We start from the raw sequence: 17,821 nt of genomic DNA, 5'->3' as shown, positions 1-17,821 counted from the left end.
GACCTTTCTTCGCGGCATGAGGGCTGTTAATGTCAAACTACGGGACGTCAGCTCTAAGCTTATCGCGCTCGCAAGGGTGAGACCTGATTGGCGCCAGTACATATTTGGTTAATGCACTCATTCGCTACCCCCTGCCGGCCGACTTCTGGCTCGACCACGCCTCCGCATTTGTCGGTCACACACAACTAACTTGTCGCTTCCAGACGCAGCGGCGTTCGCCATGCGAATCCTGACGTATCAGTTTTTCCGGGGATGTGGTACAAAGGATTATTGCCCAACTTTACGGCCAGAATTACAGCGACATTCCCCGACCCAGCTTAATCGCGCGTGCAATAAAGAACGGCCCTTTCCAGGTCTTGCACGGTAGTGGTGCTACTCTTCCACTACCCAGAGACCTCGACCTATCCATCCGTGACATCCTTCCGCTATTTAGTTCATTAGTCGATCGCGGCACGTAACAATGCTTTGACCTACATGTTTCTGCTCAGCCCACCAACGGAGTAGTCGTCCGCTCGCGGTTTCGGTCGTATTCTTTTTGAGGCACCCGCATATCCGTTAAAGCACAATGTAAGGGCGCTCCCGCCTTGCCAGCCCTGCAACCGACACCACATACCTACGGCGTCCTTCACCGAACAATAAAAACCTCGAGAAGCATGAGACATGGCCTCTCTGTTCACCCCAGCAGAACTGGCAACTATGCATGAGAGCGACTCAAGGGTAGCCGAGATCAACTGGGTTTACAGCGTCCCAATCGTTGCATCAGTCATTAGCACAGGACTACGTTTGTGCGCAAAGCATTATGGGAAGAACGGTATCCACACGGACGACTACCTCATTACCATCGCGACAGTACGCTGCACAACTCCACGAGCTATGTATCCATTCTCTAACAGAGTGCGTTAGATATGCCTGATCGGACAATGCGCAAGTGGTTTGGGCTATGGTATGCCTCTGATGCGCAAGGCCAGACCACCATGATAGCTGACGCTCGTAGGCCCTCCTCATGGCATGGGTAGGCACGTCATCTTTGTCTCCGAGTATGACAAAATGATGGTGCGAAAGGGCGACTTCGTCTTCAGCCATTTCTACGACCTTGCTTTGGTGTTCGTGAAGCTGGGTATCTTGGCCTTCTATTGGAGAATCTTTGTCCATCCCATCTTTCGCAAGGTCGTCCTTGCAACCGCTGCCTTCATCATTGCCTGGGGAATTGGCATCACGATCACACTTTTCCTGTTTTGTCGGCCGCTGCGTGCCTACTGGGATCGTACCGTGGAGGGCACCTGTCTGACTATCATCACGTTTACCTACTTCACTAATATCTCGAACTTGATCACCGATATATGGATATTTTTGATGCCCATACCAATGATCTGGCACCTGAAACTACAGACGAAGAAAAAGCTTATGTTGAGCTTGATATTCTGCATTGGCTTTGCGTAAGATCTCTTTAGCTGTCCAATTGATATCCAGCTAACGAAACCATCCTGCAGGACATGTGTCATTTCTTCCCTCCGCCTCACTGTCGTCCTCGGCCACGGCAACCCAAACTTCACATGGTACTACGTTCCCCTCGGCGCATACTCTGTCTTCGAGCCCCTTGGCTGCATTCTCTGTACCAATTTGCCAATCATTTGGCACATGGTACGCAAGCGCCAAGCTGCGAATGCGGGCCTACCTCACTACGGATCCCCCTCGAAAGCCACGTCCTCCGGGGGCCATACGCCCACCATTGGCTTCGGGTCACGCCGTTATCACCTCGGCATTGCACTCAGACTCACAAGTCACGGTAGAGCGCGGAATAGCAGTCGGGCGCAGCCGAGTATGCAGAATATGGGTGCATCGCCAGCAGGGTGGGATGAGCTGGATAGCATGGAACATATTGCGCCACCAGATCCGAAAATTTGGACCTCTATTGAAATGGAAGAAGACGACGACCTTTTAGAGCCGCTGCCACCGGGCATGAAGAAGACGACTTGGCATGTGCGGCGTGAGCGGGCGTGATTGCGCGTCGCACACATTGACGTTGTCGATGTCATGATGATGGCGCACATTGGGAATATTTCGACTGGGAGAAGCGCATCTTAGGCACATGGCGCCATCACTCTGGCGCTCTCGCGAAATTAGGACCCGGACACATTACACGGATACGCGGAGGTGTCAAAAACGCAAAGGCAGGACATATAGGACCTTGATTTTAATTTCTTTACCTCTCATACATCGTAACCACAGATACTTTACGCGTGCTCTTTTGGCGTAAACCGATCGCCCTGTGTATTTCTGCGCAGCGAATTCGTGTGGAAACTGCTCACGTGCACCATGAACTGCAGACTGCCCGAAAGCATCAGCCGTACACTTCCGTCCGCTTACGCATAAGAAATCATCGGTGTTGATAAATCGCTTAGCTGAACGCGGAAAGTGCACCTCAGCTTCGGGGCCATGAGGCCTGTCTTATAACATGGATACGACCTGGGTTTAAATTGATCAGCACGGGAGGTTGTAGGCGCTGGGTTGCATGATCGATCAGTGTGAGATACTTCTGGTCAATGAAAGTGGGCGAGCCGAGGTCCCGGTGTAGACTCGAGTCTTGGGATCTGATCGAGCATGGACATTGACCTCGAGTTATATGGCTCTCAGGTATACATCATCTATCACTGACTATCACCTGGCGTCTAAGTCCAGCACCCGAAAGACTGTGCTCTAGTATGGCACGTCTTTCGCGACGCTCTTCCAGAAGTCACACCTCTTACCCCTTCCTCCCTCCCAATCTCTCGCATCGGCCAGTTTTATTTGGTTGCTGACCCCCGGATCACTGTAAACGTTATAGAATAAATCCGTCGTCGCCTGAATAAACGTCGCTACACCCCCGGTAGCATTTAGATTCAGCAGCATAGGCTTCTTCTCATCCCAAGTGGGCCAATTGATATTGTCCCCATTCCCACTCGTAGAGGGCACAGTGCTGTTCGCAACGCCACCCTTGGCATCCTCGATAGAGATCACGGGCGTATTCTGCGTAATGAAGTTACCCCAGATCTTTCGGAATGCGCGCTTGAAACTCGCACCAGGTGTACGTGTGCCGGACCAGAGCGCCTGCAGATCGTAGCCGTGATACGAGGGCGGCTCGCTGAATTGGTACTTCCATGCCACAGGGAACGCGGAGGCGGCCCAGTAGCTGTTGCATATGAAAGCGTATTCGGCAAAGACATTGAAGACACGCTGTTGCTGGCCAGTTCCGAAAGTCGATTGGTTGACAGCGGTGGGCGCGGCGGTACCTGTTGTTGCGAAAAGTGGGGCGGCTGGGTTCACATCTTGGGTATCGCCGGCGTACGAGTATTGCTTTTCAGTGGCGGTCTTCTCGGACTGGTTGAAGTGAGGGAATGTTGTGTCAATGTAGTCCCTGAAGTCCTGCAGTGTGCGGGTGGTAGGTAGACTGAGAGGAACACCTTCGTTGGCCATGTTGCCGGAAAGTACGCGGACACCCTTCACGGCCCTGGCGGCGAGCTGCTGACTGGGGCGTTGCTTGACGAATGAGCCGTCGGTCACTGGCAAAAAAGCAAAAGTGCCAAAGGGCCCAGCCTCAGAGACCTTGGCGCTGGCGTTCTGAACAACAACCGTGTCGGCATCGCGGAGACACTGTAGCTTTTCCTTCGAATTAGAGCAACGAGCTGCAGCAACGAAATCGTTGTAAGCATTGGTGGGCTGATCATCGTTGTACTTGTACTGAAATGGAATCCATGGGCTCGCAGTGATGACCTGGAAGATGTAAGCGAAGGAAGTAACGGCAGACTTGTGCAAAACCCACATTTTGAAATAGATTGTCCTTTTGCTTGCCACCATAGGCCATGCTTTGGTACAGCACAGCGGCACCACCGGCACTCTCACCAGCGATAGTCACCCTGCTTGGATCACCACCGAACTTGCCCGCATACTTCTGGACCCATTGCAGGGCAAAGTTCATGTCAAGCAGACCAGCATTGAGCGCGCCGTCTTTCTTCACGTCCTCAGACGAGAGAAAGCCAAAAGCACCAAGACGGTACTGAATGATCACGCTAATGAAGCCATTGTTGTTCTGCTTCATAAACTCTGTAGGGTCAAGTCCTGTAGCGCTGAACAAGCCGTAGCCGCCGCCATCTGATCCGCATTAGCTTGGACAATCAAATGCCAGGGGGTACGGATACACACGGATCCAGAAGAACACGGGCAAGTTCTTAGCATTGGCTGGGGCGTACACATTCAAAAACAAGCAATCCTCGTTGCCGAGAGCAGACGTGAACCCGTATGCAGCAGGTGTCTCAGAAGAAGCACCGGTCTGTGGGCAGAATGGAGGATTACTGGTCGCTGCGATTGTCGAAGTCCTATTTGTTGCTGGTGCCTGAGGAGCCGCAAACCTCAGCTTGCCGAAGGGAGGTGCAGCGTAGCGAATGCTAATGATAACATCAATTCGAACTCTGTTTATTGTCGTACGAGGAACCACGTACCCTTTGAAAGCATTGATACTGTTGTTAGTATCAAGACTCCCCTCGTACACCGCGTAGCCGAGATCTACAGTGGGTGCCTTTGCTGCGCGTGGGACTGGCTCCGCAGCTACAGTCGCTGCGAGCAGCGCGATTGCCCTACCGTTCAGCCTCATCTTGTCGCTTTGCCCCGTGCGATAACAGACGCAGGCTGCAGCAAACGCAAACCAAGGCCTAAGGAGGATCGTTGGTGAGGTGCGGATGATTTGAGACCCTGGACTGTGGGAGCGGACGGCACAGCTTGATCTACTTCGTACTACTTCGTAGACGCGCGCTCCTATATGTAAAGTGACAGGGCAGATCAACGGGCCGATGCTGGCAAGGGCGGGCCAACCCGCATGGCCATCGTCTGGACCCTCACGAGGTAGGATTATCGCCAAAGTCGTCGCTGTAGCTTCGTGATCATGTAGTCGAGGGGAGCTCCGGCGGGTAGGTAAGCATGTTGCCGCTGGCGCTGATTCGCCCCTTTTCCGTCCCCTCCCGTCGCGCCGCCTTTGAGCTCCCAGCTCGACGCTATCGAAACAAGGGTTGTTTGCGCCTCTTTGTGCCGTTCTTTCGGCATCGAAACGTGTTTCTACCGCAAGATGTCCACTTCCGGGCCGGCCGCGCGCGAGCAGAATTCGCGGCGTTCTTCTTCACGGGTCGCACAGCTTCATGCGGCATGAACGTGTCATTGACACCTTGCATCGCTTAGATGCACCCGTGCTCGTCCGGATATCACGTCGAAGCCTCGTACCTATCCAGCCATGTACGGATCTGAGGTGTGGTGGTTCATCTACGTCGGCTCTCGAGCACAGGCGTCTCACCACCCTGTTCAGACCACGGACCGAAAGGCACTCCAGAGTTCGATACCTGCAGCGAAAGTCACAGGTACATCGAGCTGACTTTATGAGCCATGGTCGCTACGGGAAAAGCGCTTCAGATGCGTGGGATGATCTCGGCAGCGCAAAAGTCTTGCTGGCCCTGCACAAGCAATGCTTTCACTCGTTAATATAACAGAGCATCGGACGATAAACTTTGTTGAGCGATGCATCGGAGGACGTCGACGTGGTGATTGATTGTATAGACCCGAGGATCAAAAGCGATCCTATTCCGGTGGCGCAGCGGGCGGGTCGTCAACGATTGAGGCGCCGCCTGCTCAGCGCGGCGTCGTGTCTGGTGATGCTCGTGGCGATTGCGGTCCTGTTATCTGCATCGACCAGCGAGATTCCATCCTATATATCGATTCAAAGTGGATACCCAATTCGGCTCCCCCAGCTTTCCCCAATACAGGCTCTCCTTGCATTACGGACGGAAGATTGGGCAAGGCCGGATGTAAAAGCCGTGCCACATTGGCACAGCGAGTATCGCTTAAAGGAAAAGCAACTTTAGCATTTAAGACATGTGTACCGTATTTCTTTTAGAGATTTTCACAGCAGGTTCTTACTTTCAAAATTTTGATAGATGACTGTTCCAAACTTTAAGGTGTCACGTCATGGACGGGAAATTGACCATGCATTTTTAAGATAGTGGTTGTATTTGGTGACTCTACCCTACCATTATCCAGCTTTTGTGGCCTTACATACGCAACGACAAGGGAAAATTCGACCATTGTGTGACCACCTTGACGGTTCTGGTATAGAGGTCATCTTCGTGAGCGTGTCTTCCATACGGGTGGTCGGTCTGGTGAGGAGCTCTGCAGACAATGTTGTCCCTGAACTCTTGTTTGTAGCTTCATAGCATGTCATCATAATCTCTGCGCTCTGCTGAGATTGTGAGGGTGTTTTTGGAAGAATCTAGCTTGGTCTCGTATACAGGACGATGTTCTTGAAGACCTCGAAAGAAACAGGCGCATTGCCTTCCATCTGCCACCTAGCGTAGGCCTCGATCAGATCAACTCCGTGAGTCAGATCCTCCTTGAGAAGGGGCACCTCTTGAATACCAGCCATGGTGGTAATTCGAGCAAAATACTCGACATTACTAGATCGACCTTGAGTCTCGGAGGAATAAGAGACTCGCATCTTTTGCTGAGAGGATATGGATGCGTTCTGGGCTATGGCCTGAAACGTGGACGACTTTGCTGGCGTAGTGGGAGCGGCGCTGAAAACGACTTTTTTGGCCGCGGACTTGGGCTTCTGCTCGGAACTGGACGGGGTGACAGCCTTAGCTAGGTCGAAAGCTCTATCGGTGCCGTTCGCCGGGGCAATGGTGCTGCTACGAGTAGTCTGCTTCTGTGAAGAACCACCGAAAAGCACATCGTTCGCCGGATCCCAGGGTGTAGATGACTCCAGAGCTGACACAGCAGACTTTCTAGAGCTTCGGCGGGTGGTGATATTGGCCGGGGTGTCAGGCTGGGGTGTTGACTGTGGTGTTGGGTCGTGTACTTCCATAGTCTTGGCCTCATCCACCTCTAGCTTTGCACGGTCCGCAAGGGTTTCAGACTTGCGAGGCCGGCCGAGTACTCCACCTCGTGAACCACGAGCGCGCTTTAGACCGCCGCGTGGGAGGCTTGACTCGCTTTTTCGTTTCTTATGTATGACTCCTGGGGGCATCCGATCGAGACTTGAGGGTATAGCATCTGCCTCGGCGGCAAGAATGGCTGATGCAGGGAAGCCTACAGGCCAGCTTCAGTAAATTACACACCATGGGGCATTCGGGATGTGTAAAATGGGTTAAAGGTGGTAAGAAGATATATCACATACTCAGTGGTGTAGCAGCAGCGATCTGTGCGCTCACTGGTGGCTCGCTGTTGTCTTCAGATGCTCCTTCTTCATTTTCTGATGAACTTAGTCCTGGAGAGGTCAGTACTGAATGAGTCTGGGCTAGTATACGTTACGTACGAGAGAATTTCTTATGTTCTTCGACTTCTTCGTCGCTCTCGCCTTCCAAGGTAGCCCTAGTCCTTGCTAAGCAGTGTCAGTGTACTGATTCACTGGTTATATCACGCCAGTCTTGAGAATAGTAGACTCACACTTCTTGACGTTTTTGATGTTGGATTTGTTCTTCGTAGGTGGTATAGGATTCTCCTTATTCACATAGCGGCCATGTGGACCGCGAACCTTGCCAGACCCAGCATCTTGCAGTGCTTCTGCTGACGATGGAGTGCCATTGGCAGTATCTGCCATACTGCTGGATTTTGAGGCGGGTGAGTGGTCTACAAATGCTGTGGTCAGTTAATGAGCAAACAATTGAAACGAAGAAGAGGCGACCATCGACACCGCCAACAAAATCAGCGCAGTAAATCCAATATTAGAAAACCTACTGGGAGACAGAGAGAAGTCTCGAAATAACGAACCTTGACGGTTGGCCTTTTGCTCAGTTGCTTGCTGGTTGACGGGTCGGTCGGCAAATTGTGGCGACTTCAACTTCTGCGCCTGATGTCCGCTGAGGTTATTCGCGCTCAAAGATGCCCGCGAATTTGGTGTATGTAAGTATTTGTCTGAACCGTGTCAATCGATGCTTTGATGAGACGTTTGGTTGTTGAACTTACCATGATGTCCGTCAAGACCGTTGCTCATCGGGGTGTCGCGGGCTCCACCGCTGGATTCTGTTCGGGCAATCCCCATGGCAGTGTCGCCGAGAATCACGTTCTTGATAAGTGTAGACGACAGCTTTTTACCATCTGTGTTAAGGAAAGGCCACTTGTCTTGAGCCTTCCCTGTCAGCTGTCGCGCCCTTCGGTACGCCTTGTCGAGTTTGACAAATCCTTCAGCATTGCGGATTAGGCGGGCCCTCTCTTCCAAAAGATCCAAAGGTTCCTGTAGATAGTTGGTTTGTACCCACACGCCCAAGGCGCGGTCGTCGTCGTACTTGCTTTCGCTGAGGCACTTGTGGATGTCGATGAGGATTTCCACATCGATAAGACCATCAACTTGCTCTGGAAGTTTCATGATGTCTGTATCTTTGCCAGCGGGAGTGTAATCGTTAGAGAAATTGGATGCCATTTAGACGCGGTGCAGTAGCGAGCTAAGCTGTAGTCTAGTAGGCAAACTTGATGTGGGGTTAAGGAAAAGCCAGCGGCGATGCTAGGCGGCTTTGGAGGTGATGTAAGCTTGGGAAGACGAATCCTTTACTTTGACAGGTGTAATGCGCCCTCAATAAATTGAAGTAGCTCGATGCAGTCTTTGCGACTTGGTTGTTGACCTGTTCAAATTTGCAATGGGTGGCGCCCCAAAGCTGTGATGGTGCTGGGTGCGACGTTCAGGCCACAATAATTGAGGATGCGCTGCAGCTGACGACCCTCACGAAAAAGTCGACCAACGCACGTTCAAGCGGCCACAAAAAAGTGGATGCAGTGCGAGTGTGCGGTCGTGGTAGAGAAACTGTAGTTGAGGTTGAGTTATCAGTAAAGGTGAAGCGTTTCCGTGCTGTTTAAAATCGCCGGCACATCTCAGCACGTGATTAGCGCTCCCGCCACCACACATTCGTCTTCCTATGGTGGAGAATGGCGTATTGGCTCTGGTATGCACTTCTAAGGCTCTGAAGAATATTGCGAAGACTTTCGCCCGAGATCTAGAAATTTGCAGCCATCCTGTAGGGCAAGTTTGGACCGCATCTCGTTCCAAAGGCCTGTTTGAAGATCAGATCAATCACGACCGGTGTCCACTCTCACCATCACTCTAGCCGCAAAAGGATCCAGTTAAGGTAAGTTCTTCTGTCATTGTATTGCCCAAATTTGGGCTGGCTGCTTCTGAAAATCCTCTCGCGCAGTATCCACAGTTCTCAAGTCGCTGCAAAATGACAACAGTTCTTGGTGTCACAACCTTCTGCTTCATGCTGGGGCAGAGATAAAGCTTAAGGTCGACGTTGAAGACTACGTAATAATCCATACCAAGGGAGTTTAATTGTCGCACTCAGTTGCCTGGCCAGTCACAGAAGAGAAGACTGTTGTACGGACGCGATTAGCGGGTCTTGAACGCAAGCTCTCGAGATAAGTGTGTTGGAAACCTGGGAGGCTTCTTGAAAGAGCTCATCTCAGCTCAAGGGGTGTCCTTTCTATCTGCAATTTAAGTTGGATGTAAAGCCAGAAAGAGTGTGTGTTGTGCTCACATCTGAGTTCAGGAGAGGCGATATTGATCGCAGGATACAAGAAGACGAGAAGGAAAGTGCGACGAGATGACGTGTAGCCGATCAGCCCCGAACCGAAAGAGCGTCTTGACATCGATCCAAGCATTCCGCCTCAAATATCCACTGATCATTATTCCAGAGACATCGAGCACGTTCCAATTTTGTACCGATATCATTGAACGTTGTCGAAGCGTCTCTGTGCATAAATCAAAATGGACTCAGCATGCGCCTCAAAAGCAGAGCTCGCTATCGAACCTGGCACTTCCAAAGCTATGGTGATAGAATGGCGCAAGAAGCATGTGAAGAGCTATCGAGTTCTTTGATACCAGTATTGCGTCCTTCATGCGCTCTTCTCCAGCACTATTTCCACCACCTTCATAATTCCCAACAACTCCTTATCCATAAATGGCTTCCCTACAATCTGCACATGCGCTGGCATCCCTTCCGCTGCCTCGGGATCATCTGCATCCAGTCAGTATAATCCCTAATTATATCGTACCAAAAGGCACCATGGGTCACCACAGGTAGTCAAAGAACTTACAAGGCGGATCATACACCACGCCCTCCCTCAAAAACTGTTTATCAGCCTTCCTCTCCGCCCATCCATGCGTCAGTATCCCCGCAGGATAATCCAGCCAATTGGCCAGCGTCGTATAGATCGGTAAGCCATAGGTATCATGCTTAGGCGCAACAGCCTGATACCCGGGCATCAACAGCGCATCCAGATCCTCGTCGACCATCAGAGACTGATATTTCTTCAACACACCCGCCCGCTGGACGTTCATGCCCCATAGTGCTTCTAAACTCGGTTTCCAGGTTTTGAGTTCGGGCCAGCCGGAGATGGATAGCGAGGGAATGCGTGGTTCGCCTGACGCGTGCACGTGCTTGAGTGGTGTGGACCAGGGGTCGAGCATGGAGTATTTCCAGGCGAGTTCGACGTCGGCGTACATATCGCCGATCTTGTTATCGAATAGGACGATCGGATGACCTGCGGCTTTCAAGCTGGTAGCGGCGGAGTGCAGTGCACGTGCGATTGGTGGGTGAAGAGGGCGGGACAGAGTGCTGTGGATCAGTCCGAATCGCAACTTCTTGTCTTTGAGACTGAAATCTGGGGCTCGCCAGGGAATGTTGAGGACCATGGGATCCAGGCGCCATGGTTGCGAGGAAATGACCGTTCGAAGGAAGAGCTCGTAGTCCCGAATTGTTCGCCCGCAGGGTCCGATCACAGGCAGGATTTGACCTGGACTTCCCAGTCTGCCAGGTGTTACTCCACCTGAGAAAGGTACACGGCTCGCGCTTGGCTTGATACTCGTAATCCCACAGCAAAGCGCAGGAATTCTGTTGCTTCCTGCTATATCCGTCGCAAGGCCCAGCACGCTACCCTTCATGGCAATCAGGGCCGCTTCACCTCCAGTACTGCCTCCCGCAGTCAGTGTGAGCTTGTGTGGATTCAGTGTGCGCCCAACGACGTTGTTGTGGCTGTCTGCTGTCATCATGGTTTGCGGGATGTTTGTCTTGACGTAGAATACTGCGCCAGCGTCAAATAATATCTGCACTACCACGGAGTTGCTACTCGCTGGCGCATTGGCAATGAAGGAGACCTAGCCAATTGTGCTCTGCGAGCCTTTCACATTGAAGCTGTCTTTCAGACTGATTGGCAGACCGTGAAGAGGTCCGATTGGACGGCCGTGCGTTTTGAGGTAGGTATCGCATTCGTATGCTCTAGCAAGCGCCTCCTCGAATAAGATCTCCGTTAGGCAGTTGGTAGCTTGATGTGCAATGGATGCGCGTTTGCAGAATGCTGTAACAACCTCCACGCTATTCTTGGAGTCAGCAGCGTATATGAGGCTTGGCGGGAGCGCTGAGCCATCACCGCACACACATGCAATAAGGCTTGTCCACTCGCGATTGCCATCTTGAAGCTACTGCCGAAACCTCCTCTTCTTGAATAGTCGCCTACTGAAGATGCGCTTCTGCTTGCCAATAGCTCCAACCATGAAGCCCTTCTCATCTATATTGTATGTGTGTTGAGGTTCTACGTCATAGAACTTGATTTTTTCGCGCAGGATAGTAAAGTATTGCTTACACTTCTTGTGAGAATCCGCGGCGTGATGATCGCGGTCCATTGACGTTGACCATTGGGTGGTGAGCTGTTCAGAATTCTTGTTGACAAAGCGGTCAACCCAGCTTATTGAGACGCGTTTTCCAGCTATATCAGGCGCGAAATTCTGTACCATCTCTCTTGTAGGTGGCAAGTGATCAGCTGTGAGTTGCTCTATATAGTTTATAAGCTCTGCTTCCTCTTGTGGGGATAAGTTGCGCTGTGCGAGGTGCGCGTCATGAACCGAACGCGTCTCCCTTTGGTGCTTGAGAGTTAAAGTTGAGCGCACAACACTATGCTTTTCAGCTATTTTCGTCCAGGAAATCTTTTTTTCAGGGGTCCACAAGCATCACACTCTGCAAGGGCTTCTTCCATTTTGAACTCGGCGTTGAGTTATGGTGTTGAGGATTTTGGTGCAGAATACGCGTTTGGCGCATCTGGTGATGGCGCGCATCTGCTGACTAACTACGGTACCGTCTGCAGTTGCTACACCAGGCAGTAAGCTTGTTATTATCGAGCGTCCGTGACTGAGAATACGTGATAATATGTGGTTACCATCTGCACGTGGGGGGTTAAGGTTGGGCGTCAGCTTGCTACACGGATGCACCACGTGCCACGGCGACTGCATTGGGAAAGAGCACCACAGCGTTCGGCAACAGCATCTGGCAGGAGTATTTCCTGGGACTATTGAAGAGGAGGTGACTCTGGAGCTCAAGCTTGTTTCTCAATATTTCCAGCTAGCTGTGCAAGGAGCTCCTTGAGTCTCACATCTTCTCATCAGCAATTCCCCTGATCCAATCGACAGTCTCCTTGGGCATTGTAAGAGATGGAGAATGCCCAGTATCCAACCTACTAACTTCTATCTTCGCACCTTTCTCCTTTGCTTCGTTGACCATCATTTCTTGGATCTGCACTGGAATTGCGAGGTCTTGTTCGCACATCAGGTAGCTGCTTGGAATCGTCTTCCAACTCGCGCTTAGAGTAGGTGCCTGTATGGTGTGGAAGCTGTGGGTCTGGAGCTGTGAGAACCATTATGCCTGTTCATCTTTACAAAGGCCGTTGTACAGCACGTTTGCATCGTTGGACTTGAGGTAGGGGCCCTGCTAAAGATTAGCATCGCTCATGCGACAGTGGAACATGTAGCCTACATCCAGATTGTACCATGATGGGACCTCTCCTCCAGTCAACTTGTGCAGACTCTTGCCCTCATCGACCATGAAAGCGCACATGTATCCAACCTTTACAACACCTCCTTTCAGTCCCATATTCGCTCGCTCTTCTTTCATGTAGCCCACAAGAGCGCTACCTGCTACTGTTCCGCCCCAGCTATGACAGATGAAGACTACATCGTTACCGTTACCAATGGCATGGTCGAGTAGTGAGCGTGCAGTCGCAGTATCTTGAACAAGATCCTCAGGAGGAGTCCATGATGGTGGTACGCCGACCTATGGAAGTTGACGAGTGCGCACCATGTATAGGTGATCCTGGAGAAGGGATGTGATTTTTGCAAAGCAGACAGGTGTATGCCAAGCACCTGCAAGAAGGACAATTTGGAGTTTTGCTGGAGTCATATTGAGATCGGAGCGTAAAGATCGATGTGTTTGAGCGGGAATTGGAAGTGCCGAAGAAGCATCAGCCTATAATTCTGCGACGACCCCCTTAGCACAACTAGTAATCGCGACGTTAGGTATGCGGTAGAAGTCAAGGGCCATTTAGGCGCAAAAGGGCATAATGGGAAACAGTGACGTTGATCGTCAGCCTATCGGAGCGATGACGCCTTTCAGATCCGAAGATGCTGCCGTTGTTGGTGAAGTGCCGTGCCAAGGATCCCATGACCGTGGTCTACGATCGCACTTACATGGCCCTTCTACCATGACCCTACCTAGTTAGTAGCGTAGTCAAATGATCTTTGGAATATGCTGATGCTGTACAACTGAAGTTCCTTCTTTGCAGTGCGCATATTGCAAAAAATAGACCTGGGTATATTGTTCGTCCAACTAAACCTCTACTCGTCACAAAAACAGCCTGTAGCGCTGACGGTATCTGCGATGTCGCAGCTCAAAGCCGTGTGCTCGATAGCGCGCGAAGTTGTCTAAAGAAATCTCCACCAGATGAAGACAATGACGATAAACACAAGGCCTCCAATGGGTCCGTACTGTATCATGTCAGCTCTTCGGAATCACGCCACATGTAGACTAATCACCCACCTGCTTCAATAGCAGTTCCCAATTCATGCGCACTGTTGCCTTCTTGTACTTCCTGCTTTCTTCCCTCAGTCGGCTCGACATGTCTCCCATACGATCCAAGCTATCTCCTCTGTAAAGGAGGTCTTCGATGTTCTTCGTCATGACTTTGGTCACGTCCTTCAGCTCGTCATTGAGCTTGTCCAAGTTCTGTGTGGCTCGCGAGTCCTGGTATGTCTTCTTTGTGCGCTGAATGAACGTGTCAAACTCGACAAATGCGTACGGCCGGCATGAAGGCGTAAGGTACTGCTGTGGCTGATAGATGGTGGTGAACTCTTGCGAGAGATCTGAGAGGTATGTGAAGGCAAGCTTGCGCGGATAGGAACGGTCGCATATGCAGAGAAAGCAGAGGTCACCGCTGATGAGGTAGCTAACACCAATTGTTAGCAAAGCGATTGTCCACTGTGTAGTCTAGAAGGCGCACTGGTATGTGTAGGACCCGCTCTCGATACTGGCCTGCGGTTCTGAGTTGCGATTTAGGCGGCGCTGGACGAGCTTGACTTTGCTCTTGACTTCGTTGAACTCGGCATCTTCCTGGCCATCGTCGACTGAGGCAGTCAGGATGAGACCTGAGGTCTGTCAGTACCCAACAATGACATCGGATCCTGAGAATGGTACCGTCGAGGCGCGAAATGATTGTGTGCTTGATCATAATTTCACTTTCTCGGTGGTTTCTTCGATATTGCAACGATTTTATTCCTCGTTCAAAATTATTGTGTATGTCTGCCTAGAGACACGGAGGTGGTGGTGTTGAGGCTACGTGTCGAGGAAGAAGCTGGCCAACTTGTTCACGAGTGATGATGCGGAAAGAGCGCGGAGGTGAGCGCGCGCGGGCCACCGTACACAACATACCACCTTGACCACAACCATCACTCTTCGTCTCGCATAGACATCAGAGTCCAGCTGAATATTCAAGCGAAACATTACGAGCAGCCTTCAAAGTGGTGTAGCGCCCGCACTCAGAGCTTCGTTCGATTGTGAGTAGGTAGAGGCTGACTTGGCGCGTTACCAAGGACGACATGGTCCTTCGACCATCTCACCATCTGCTATTAGTGACGATACAAATGCGCACTTCCTCGAGCGTGCAATAGCGCGTCGACTTTGTCAGTGTTACTTAGCATCGACATATCTCAAGACTCGTATACCTGGCATCGTTATCGTCTCCTGACGCGTATCTCTTTCTGGATTCGCGCACGTGGGCTTAGTGACTTCCTTGAGGGTTGTGCTCGCCCGGCTCTTGTACGAAGACAGGCGCCAGACATCTGGTTAAGCGAGTGATGTTCGGGAAAGGTTGACTATGTCTCAATCAACACAGTAAGTATGCGCCCTTCACCTTTCTCCACCAATCTGCCTCCAGCTTCGCATGCACGCTCGGTGCTACCTCATCCCTGCTTCCTGGACATCATTTGTCTCTTCAGATAGTCATTCCATGTATGAATCCGCTAGCCGCAGTGCTTAGGGAATCCTGTGTTTGTCCTGCCCATTGTTCCAATTGGTCGCGGCTGACAAAGGCAGGACATCAAACGGCGCAGCCTCTCCTACCGGTGAAAGCGGTGAAAGTTACACTCTGGTATCGCACGTCAATGCTAAAGAGTCTCTGTCCTCGACTACCTCCTTGACGGCCGTTACCGCTGCAACCAAGAATACCGCCATGGACGACGCGGCTTCAACTTCGTCTCCCCTCTCTTCAACCTCTTCCAGTGCCGTCGACGACGAACAAGTCGCCGTGGCCTCAGAGAACACAGTATCTAGCGCACGTCTGGTCGCTGCGCTTGAGGAAGGCGAAAACCAGGCAGCCAACCGACTGAAGAAGAGAATCCGTGAAGAGCACGACACTCAAAATGATACACAGTCGAAGCCCAAAAAGTCTGCCACGAAAGCAGATGTGAAGACGACACACTCGGCCCCTGCAGAGGTCGAAGTACTCGATGAAGCCGCTGGAGCTAATGGTGACGGTATTGTGGTCGACGATGGTAGGTCCGTCGAAGTTGAGCTCGACGGGCCAAAGAAACCAGCCAGAAAACTGAAGCCAAAATCAAAGGCTGCACCAAAACAAACAGTTGCTACATCGAAACGTGGCCCTCCTGCCTGCGCCGAATGTAAGAGGCGCAAGGTACGTCACGCGGTGAAGTCATAAATATCGCCATCTCGCTCACACTTGTACAGGTGAAGTGCAAACACAGACAGGTCGATGAGAAATCTGCTTATAAAGGCCATCCCGCGACAGACTCCGCGCCAGCTGGCGCTGCGGATATGGAAGAGAAGCCAGCAAAACCCATGGAGAACAGCGAGACTGGCGCTGTAGCTCAAGTTCCCGGTGCACACGACGATGCGCACGCCGAGAAGCCGTCCAAGATTTCTAAAACAAAGAAGAAGCTCAACCCAAAGCCAACCAGAGCGCCGCCAGAACGCACCAGCACACGAACACGCAAAGCACCCGAGCGCTTCGAGGACGTCCAGGAGCAACCTGCACCCCGACCCTCACCTCAACGAAAGGGAACAAATAGAGTCTTCGACCCCATCTACATAACCACAAACTCGACCAGCCGCCTCGGGCGCGCCGACATTTACCACATGCTGCTCGAAGACGGAGCGTGGACGAGTCTTTCAGCCGAGCAGCAGGCCACACTCGTGTCTATGTTTCCAGACAGTGCAGAGAATCAGCGGCTTCTTGACAGGATCAGGGCAGGCGAGACGGGCAAGGGTACACGTCCGCAGTGGCTTAAGGCGTCAGATGTCTTCCGCGATGAGGTTGCGAAGTTCAAGGACGATCTGACAAATGGACATTTGGCCAAGACGTGGCAGGCTGCTGCTGAGCAGGCGGTTGTTGAGAGGGCGGCGGGCGAGTACGATGAGTGGAAGGTGGCGGAGGCGGAGTCGTGGTGGGGACAGAAGAGCAAGTAGACTGAGGCAAGATCTAGACGCAACGAGAGCATGAGTTAGTTACGGTAGAGAGACGCTAGATCCTCCAAGACAGCAATTCGACATGAGAAGACCGACATCGCACCTTCTAGCCCAAGCAAACATCCCATCACATGGATCCCATCACACGCCACCCAACAGCCGCGTGCATATCTCAATGCCGCCATGTATAAGGTGCGCACAAACGCTCGTCCTTGCACTATCCCACGTAGATCGCAAGCATGCCACCGCGCCCGAAACCACTGACGCCTGAACAGTATCTGGACACCGGCGTCATCCCCATTGTACCCGCCAGCCTCGCAGACCCTTGTAATATCTGCCACCAGCCGTATACCACGCCTCTCGTACTCGCCTGCGGACACATATTCTGTCGCGAGTGCATAGCGCCGTGGGTCAAAGGCGGAGCGAATACCTGCCCGACCTGTCGAGCAGAGCTATTCCATTTCGCCTCGAGTTCCGACGGCGGAGATGAGGAAGACATGAGCGAGCTCTTCGGCTCGTTCGCGCTATCTTCGCGGCCAGAGTACGCCGACGCAGTGGTGCGCGCAGGAAGGCCTGTGGAGGAGGTCCGTGTGAACGAGCGCGCGGTCGCTCGCGATGGTATGCTCATCCCGTTCGGCTGCCGTCTGCTGATCCACGACCTGTGGTACCACACGTTCCACCATCTTTGTTCTCTGCAGACGTTCGGTGGGCGGTCCATTGGCCGGGAGGAGGCTCGGGATTGGGACGTTGAGCTGCTGCGCGGGACGATACGGCGAGCGGTTCCTGATGGCATCAGGCTTGGAGAGGGTAGTTGGGCGGTACTGTATGATGCTGCGAGGCTGATGCTGGACTGGCATGCTATGGGCCGGAGTGGAGAGGCGAGATGGATGGTGGAGGGTGGGGAGGAGTGGCCGCCTGGTGAGGCGTTTGAGGATATGGTTGATGCTCTCATGGAGGCAGGTGCAGCGGAAGGAGGGAGGTAGACAAGGGTATTCTTCATTGTTTCGTCGACTCTG

At 52.2% G+C, this 17,821-nt stretch overlaps 9 protein-coding genes across 9 annotated transcripts; 3 read left to right on the top strand and 6 right to left on the bottom strand.

Moving 5' to 3' along the window:
• The first annotated feature begins 286 nt into the window (after positions 1 to 286).
• Positions 287 to 2,241, top strand: M421DRAFT_422587 (uncharacterized protein). The gene is made up of 4 exons (XM_033593213.1): positions 287 to 849; positions 904 to 943; positions 995 to 1,436; positions 1,491 to 2,241. The coding sequence occupies exons 1-4, from the start codon at positions 661 to 663 to the stop codon at positions 1,999 to 2,001; spliced, it is 1,182 nt and encodes a 393-aa protein (XP_033446868.1). The 5' UTR covers positions 287 to 660; the 3' UTR covers positions 2,002 to 2,241.
• A 456-nt stretch (positions 2,242 to 2,697) lies between these two features.
• M421DRAFT_67405 (alpha/beta-hydrolase) lies at positions 2,698 to 4,627 on the bottom strand (the record flags this gene model as incomplete). The annotated part of the gene is made up of 4 exons (XM_033596400.1): positions 2,698 to 3,750; positions 3,800 to 4,128; positions 4,180 to 4,421; positions 4,476 to 4,627. 4 exons carry the CDS (start codon positions 4,625 to 4,627, stop codon positions 2,698 to 2,700), a joined length of 1,776 nt encoding a protein of 591 aa, XP_033446867.1.
• A 1,388-nt stretch (positions 4,628 to 6,015) lies between these two features.
• Positions 6,016 to 8,813, bottom strand: M421DRAFT_422584 (uncharacterized protein). Its single transcript, XM_033593212.1, has 6 exons — positions 7,981 to 8,813; positions 7,786 to 7,929; positions 7,462 to 7,644; positions 7,331 to 7,396; positions 7,193 to 7,282; positions 6,016 to 7,104 (listed from the first exon to the last, which is right to left on the bottom strand). The coding sequence occupies exons 1-6, from the start codon at positions 8,432 to 8,434 to the stop codon at positions 6,287 to 6,289; spliced, it is 1,755 nt and encodes a 584-aa protein (XP_033446866.1). The 5' UTR covers positions 8,435 to 8,813; the 3' UTR covers positions 6,016 to 6,286.
• Positions 8,814 to 9,897: 1,084 nt separating this feature from the next.
• On the bottom strand, positions 9,898 to 11,472 carry M421DRAFT_102351 (amidase signature enzyme; the record flags this gene model as incomplete). The annotated part of the gene is made up of 4 exons (XM_033586763.1): positions 9,898 to 10,019; positions 10,099 to 11,158; positions 11,189 to 11,380; positions 11,440 to 11,472. The coding sequence occupies 4 exons, from the start codon at positions 11,470 to 11,472 to the stop codon at positions 9,898 to 9,900; spliced, it is 1,407 nt and encodes a 468-aa protein (XP_033446865.1).
• M421DRAFT_396454 (uncharacterized protein) lies at positions 11,390 to 12,046 on the bottom strand. The gene has a single exon (XM_033590109.1). It carries the CDS (start codon positions 11,792 to 11,794, stop codon positions 11,480 to 11,482), a length of 315 nt encoding a protein of 104 aa, XP_033446864.1. The 5' UTR covers positions 11,795 to 12,046; the 3' UTR covers positions 11,390 to 11,479.
• Positions 12,047 to 12,422: 376 nt separating this feature from the next.
• M421DRAFT_102350 (alpha/beta-hydrolase) lies at positions 12,423 to 13,229 on the bottom strand (the record flags this gene model as incomplete). The annotated part of the gene is made up of 3 exons (XM_033586762.1): positions 12,423 to 12,677; positions 12,807 to 13,070; positions 13,128 to 13,229. The coding sequence occupies 3 exons, from the start codon at positions 13,227 to 13,229 to the stop codon at positions 12,423 to 12,425; spliced, it is 621 nt and encodes a 206-aa protein (XP_033446863.1).
• A 352-nt stretch (positions 13,230 to 13,581) lies between these two features.
• Positions 13,582 to 14,676, bottom strand: M421DRAFT_422582 (protein transport protein SEC22). The gene is made up of 4 exons (XM_033593211.1): positions 14,520 to 14,676; positions 14,326 to 14,470; positions 13,866 to 14,271; positions 13,582 to 13,813 (listed from the first exon to the last, which is right to left on the bottom strand). The coding sequence occupies exons 1-4, from the start codon at positions 14,551 to 14,553 to the stop codon at positions 13,751 to 13,753; spliced, it is 648 nt and encodes a 215-aa protein (XP_033446862.1). The 5' UTR covers positions 14,554 to 14,676; the 3' UTR covers positions 13,582 to 13,750.
• Positions 14,677 to 16,268: 1,592 nt separating this feature from the next.
• Positions 16,269 to 16,799, top strand: M421DRAFT_41329 (uncharacterized protein; the record flags this gene model as incomplete). The annotated part of the gene is made up of 1 exon (XM_033590448.1): positions 16,269 to 16,799. A coding segment is annotated over one exon (531 nt), but the record flags the coding sequence as incomplete, so codon positions are not given.
• Positions 16,800 to 17,044: 245 nt separating this feature from the next.
• On the top strand, positions 17,045 to 17,788 carry M421DRAFT_6880 (uncharacterized protein; the record flags this gene model as incomplete). Its single annotated transcript, XM_033596557.1, has 1 exon — positions 17,045 to 17,788. One exon carries the CDS (start codon positions 17,045 to 17,047, stop codon positions 17,786 to 17,788), a length of 744 nt encoding a protein of 247 aa, XP_033446860.1.
• Between the last annotated feature and the right edge of the window lie 33 nt (positions 17,789 to 17,821).

This window comes from Didymella exigua, assembly GCF_010094145.1.
Source record: "Didymella exigua CBS 183.55 unplaced genomic scaffold M421scaffold_21, whole genome shotgun sequence".
In the NCBI taxonomy this organism is placed as follows: domain Eukaryota; kingdom Fungi; phylum Ascomycota; class Dothideomycetes; order Pleosporales; family Didymellaceae; genus Didymella; species Didymella exigua.
The sequence above is the reverse complement of the archived record's forward strand: the minus strand, read 5'-3'. Positions and strand labels throughout refer to the sequence as shown.

What these genes read in the sequence shown, in the direction of transcription:
- M421DRAFT_422587 (XM_033593213.1), top strand. Translation starts at nt 661, where the DNA reads ATGGCCTCTCTGTTCACCCCAGCAGAACTGGCAACTATGCATGAGAGC. An exon ending in ACCTCATTACCATCGCGACA is followed by an intron (nt 850 to 903) that starts GTACGCTGCACA and finishes AGAGTGCGTTAG; the next exon opens with ATATGCCTGATCGGACAATG. An exon ending in CGCAAGTGGTTTGGGCTATG is followed by an intron (nt 944 to 994) that starts GTATGCCTCTGA and finishes TGACGCTCGTAG; the next exon opens with GCCCTCCTCATGGCATGGGT.
- M421DRAFT_422584 (XM_033593212.1), bottom strand. Translation starts at nt 8,434, where the DNA reads ATGGCATCCAATTTCTCTAACGATTACACTCCCGCTGGCAAAGATACA. An exon ending in AGAACATAAGAAATTCTCTC is followed by an intron (nt 7,283 to 7,330) that starts GTACGTAACGTA and finishes TGACCTCTCCAG; the next exon opens with GACTAAGTTCATCAGAAAAT. An exon ending in CGCTGCTGCTACACCACTGA is followed by an intron (nt 7,105 to 7,192) that starts GTATGTGATATA and finishes GCTGGCCTGTAG; the next exon opens with GCTTCCCTGCATCAGCCATT.
- M421DRAFT_396454 (XM_033590109.1), bottom strand. Translation starts at nt 11,794, where the DNA reads ATGGTACAGAATTTCGCGCCTGATATAGCTGGAAAACGCGTCTCAATA.
- M421DRAFT_422582 (XM_033593211.1), bottom strand. Translation starts at nt 14,553, where the DNA reads ATGATCAAGCACACAATCATTTCGCGCCTCGACG. An exon ending in AGCGGGTCCTACACATACCA is followed by an intron (nt 14,272 to 14,325) that starts GTGCGCCTTCTA and finishes AATTGGTGTTAG; the next exon opens with CTACCTCATCAGCGGTGACC. An exon ending in GGGAACTGCTATTGAAGCAG is followed by an intron (nt 13,814 to 13,865) that starts GTGGGTGATTAG and finishes GACATGATACAG; the next exon opens with TACGGACCCATTGGAGGCCT.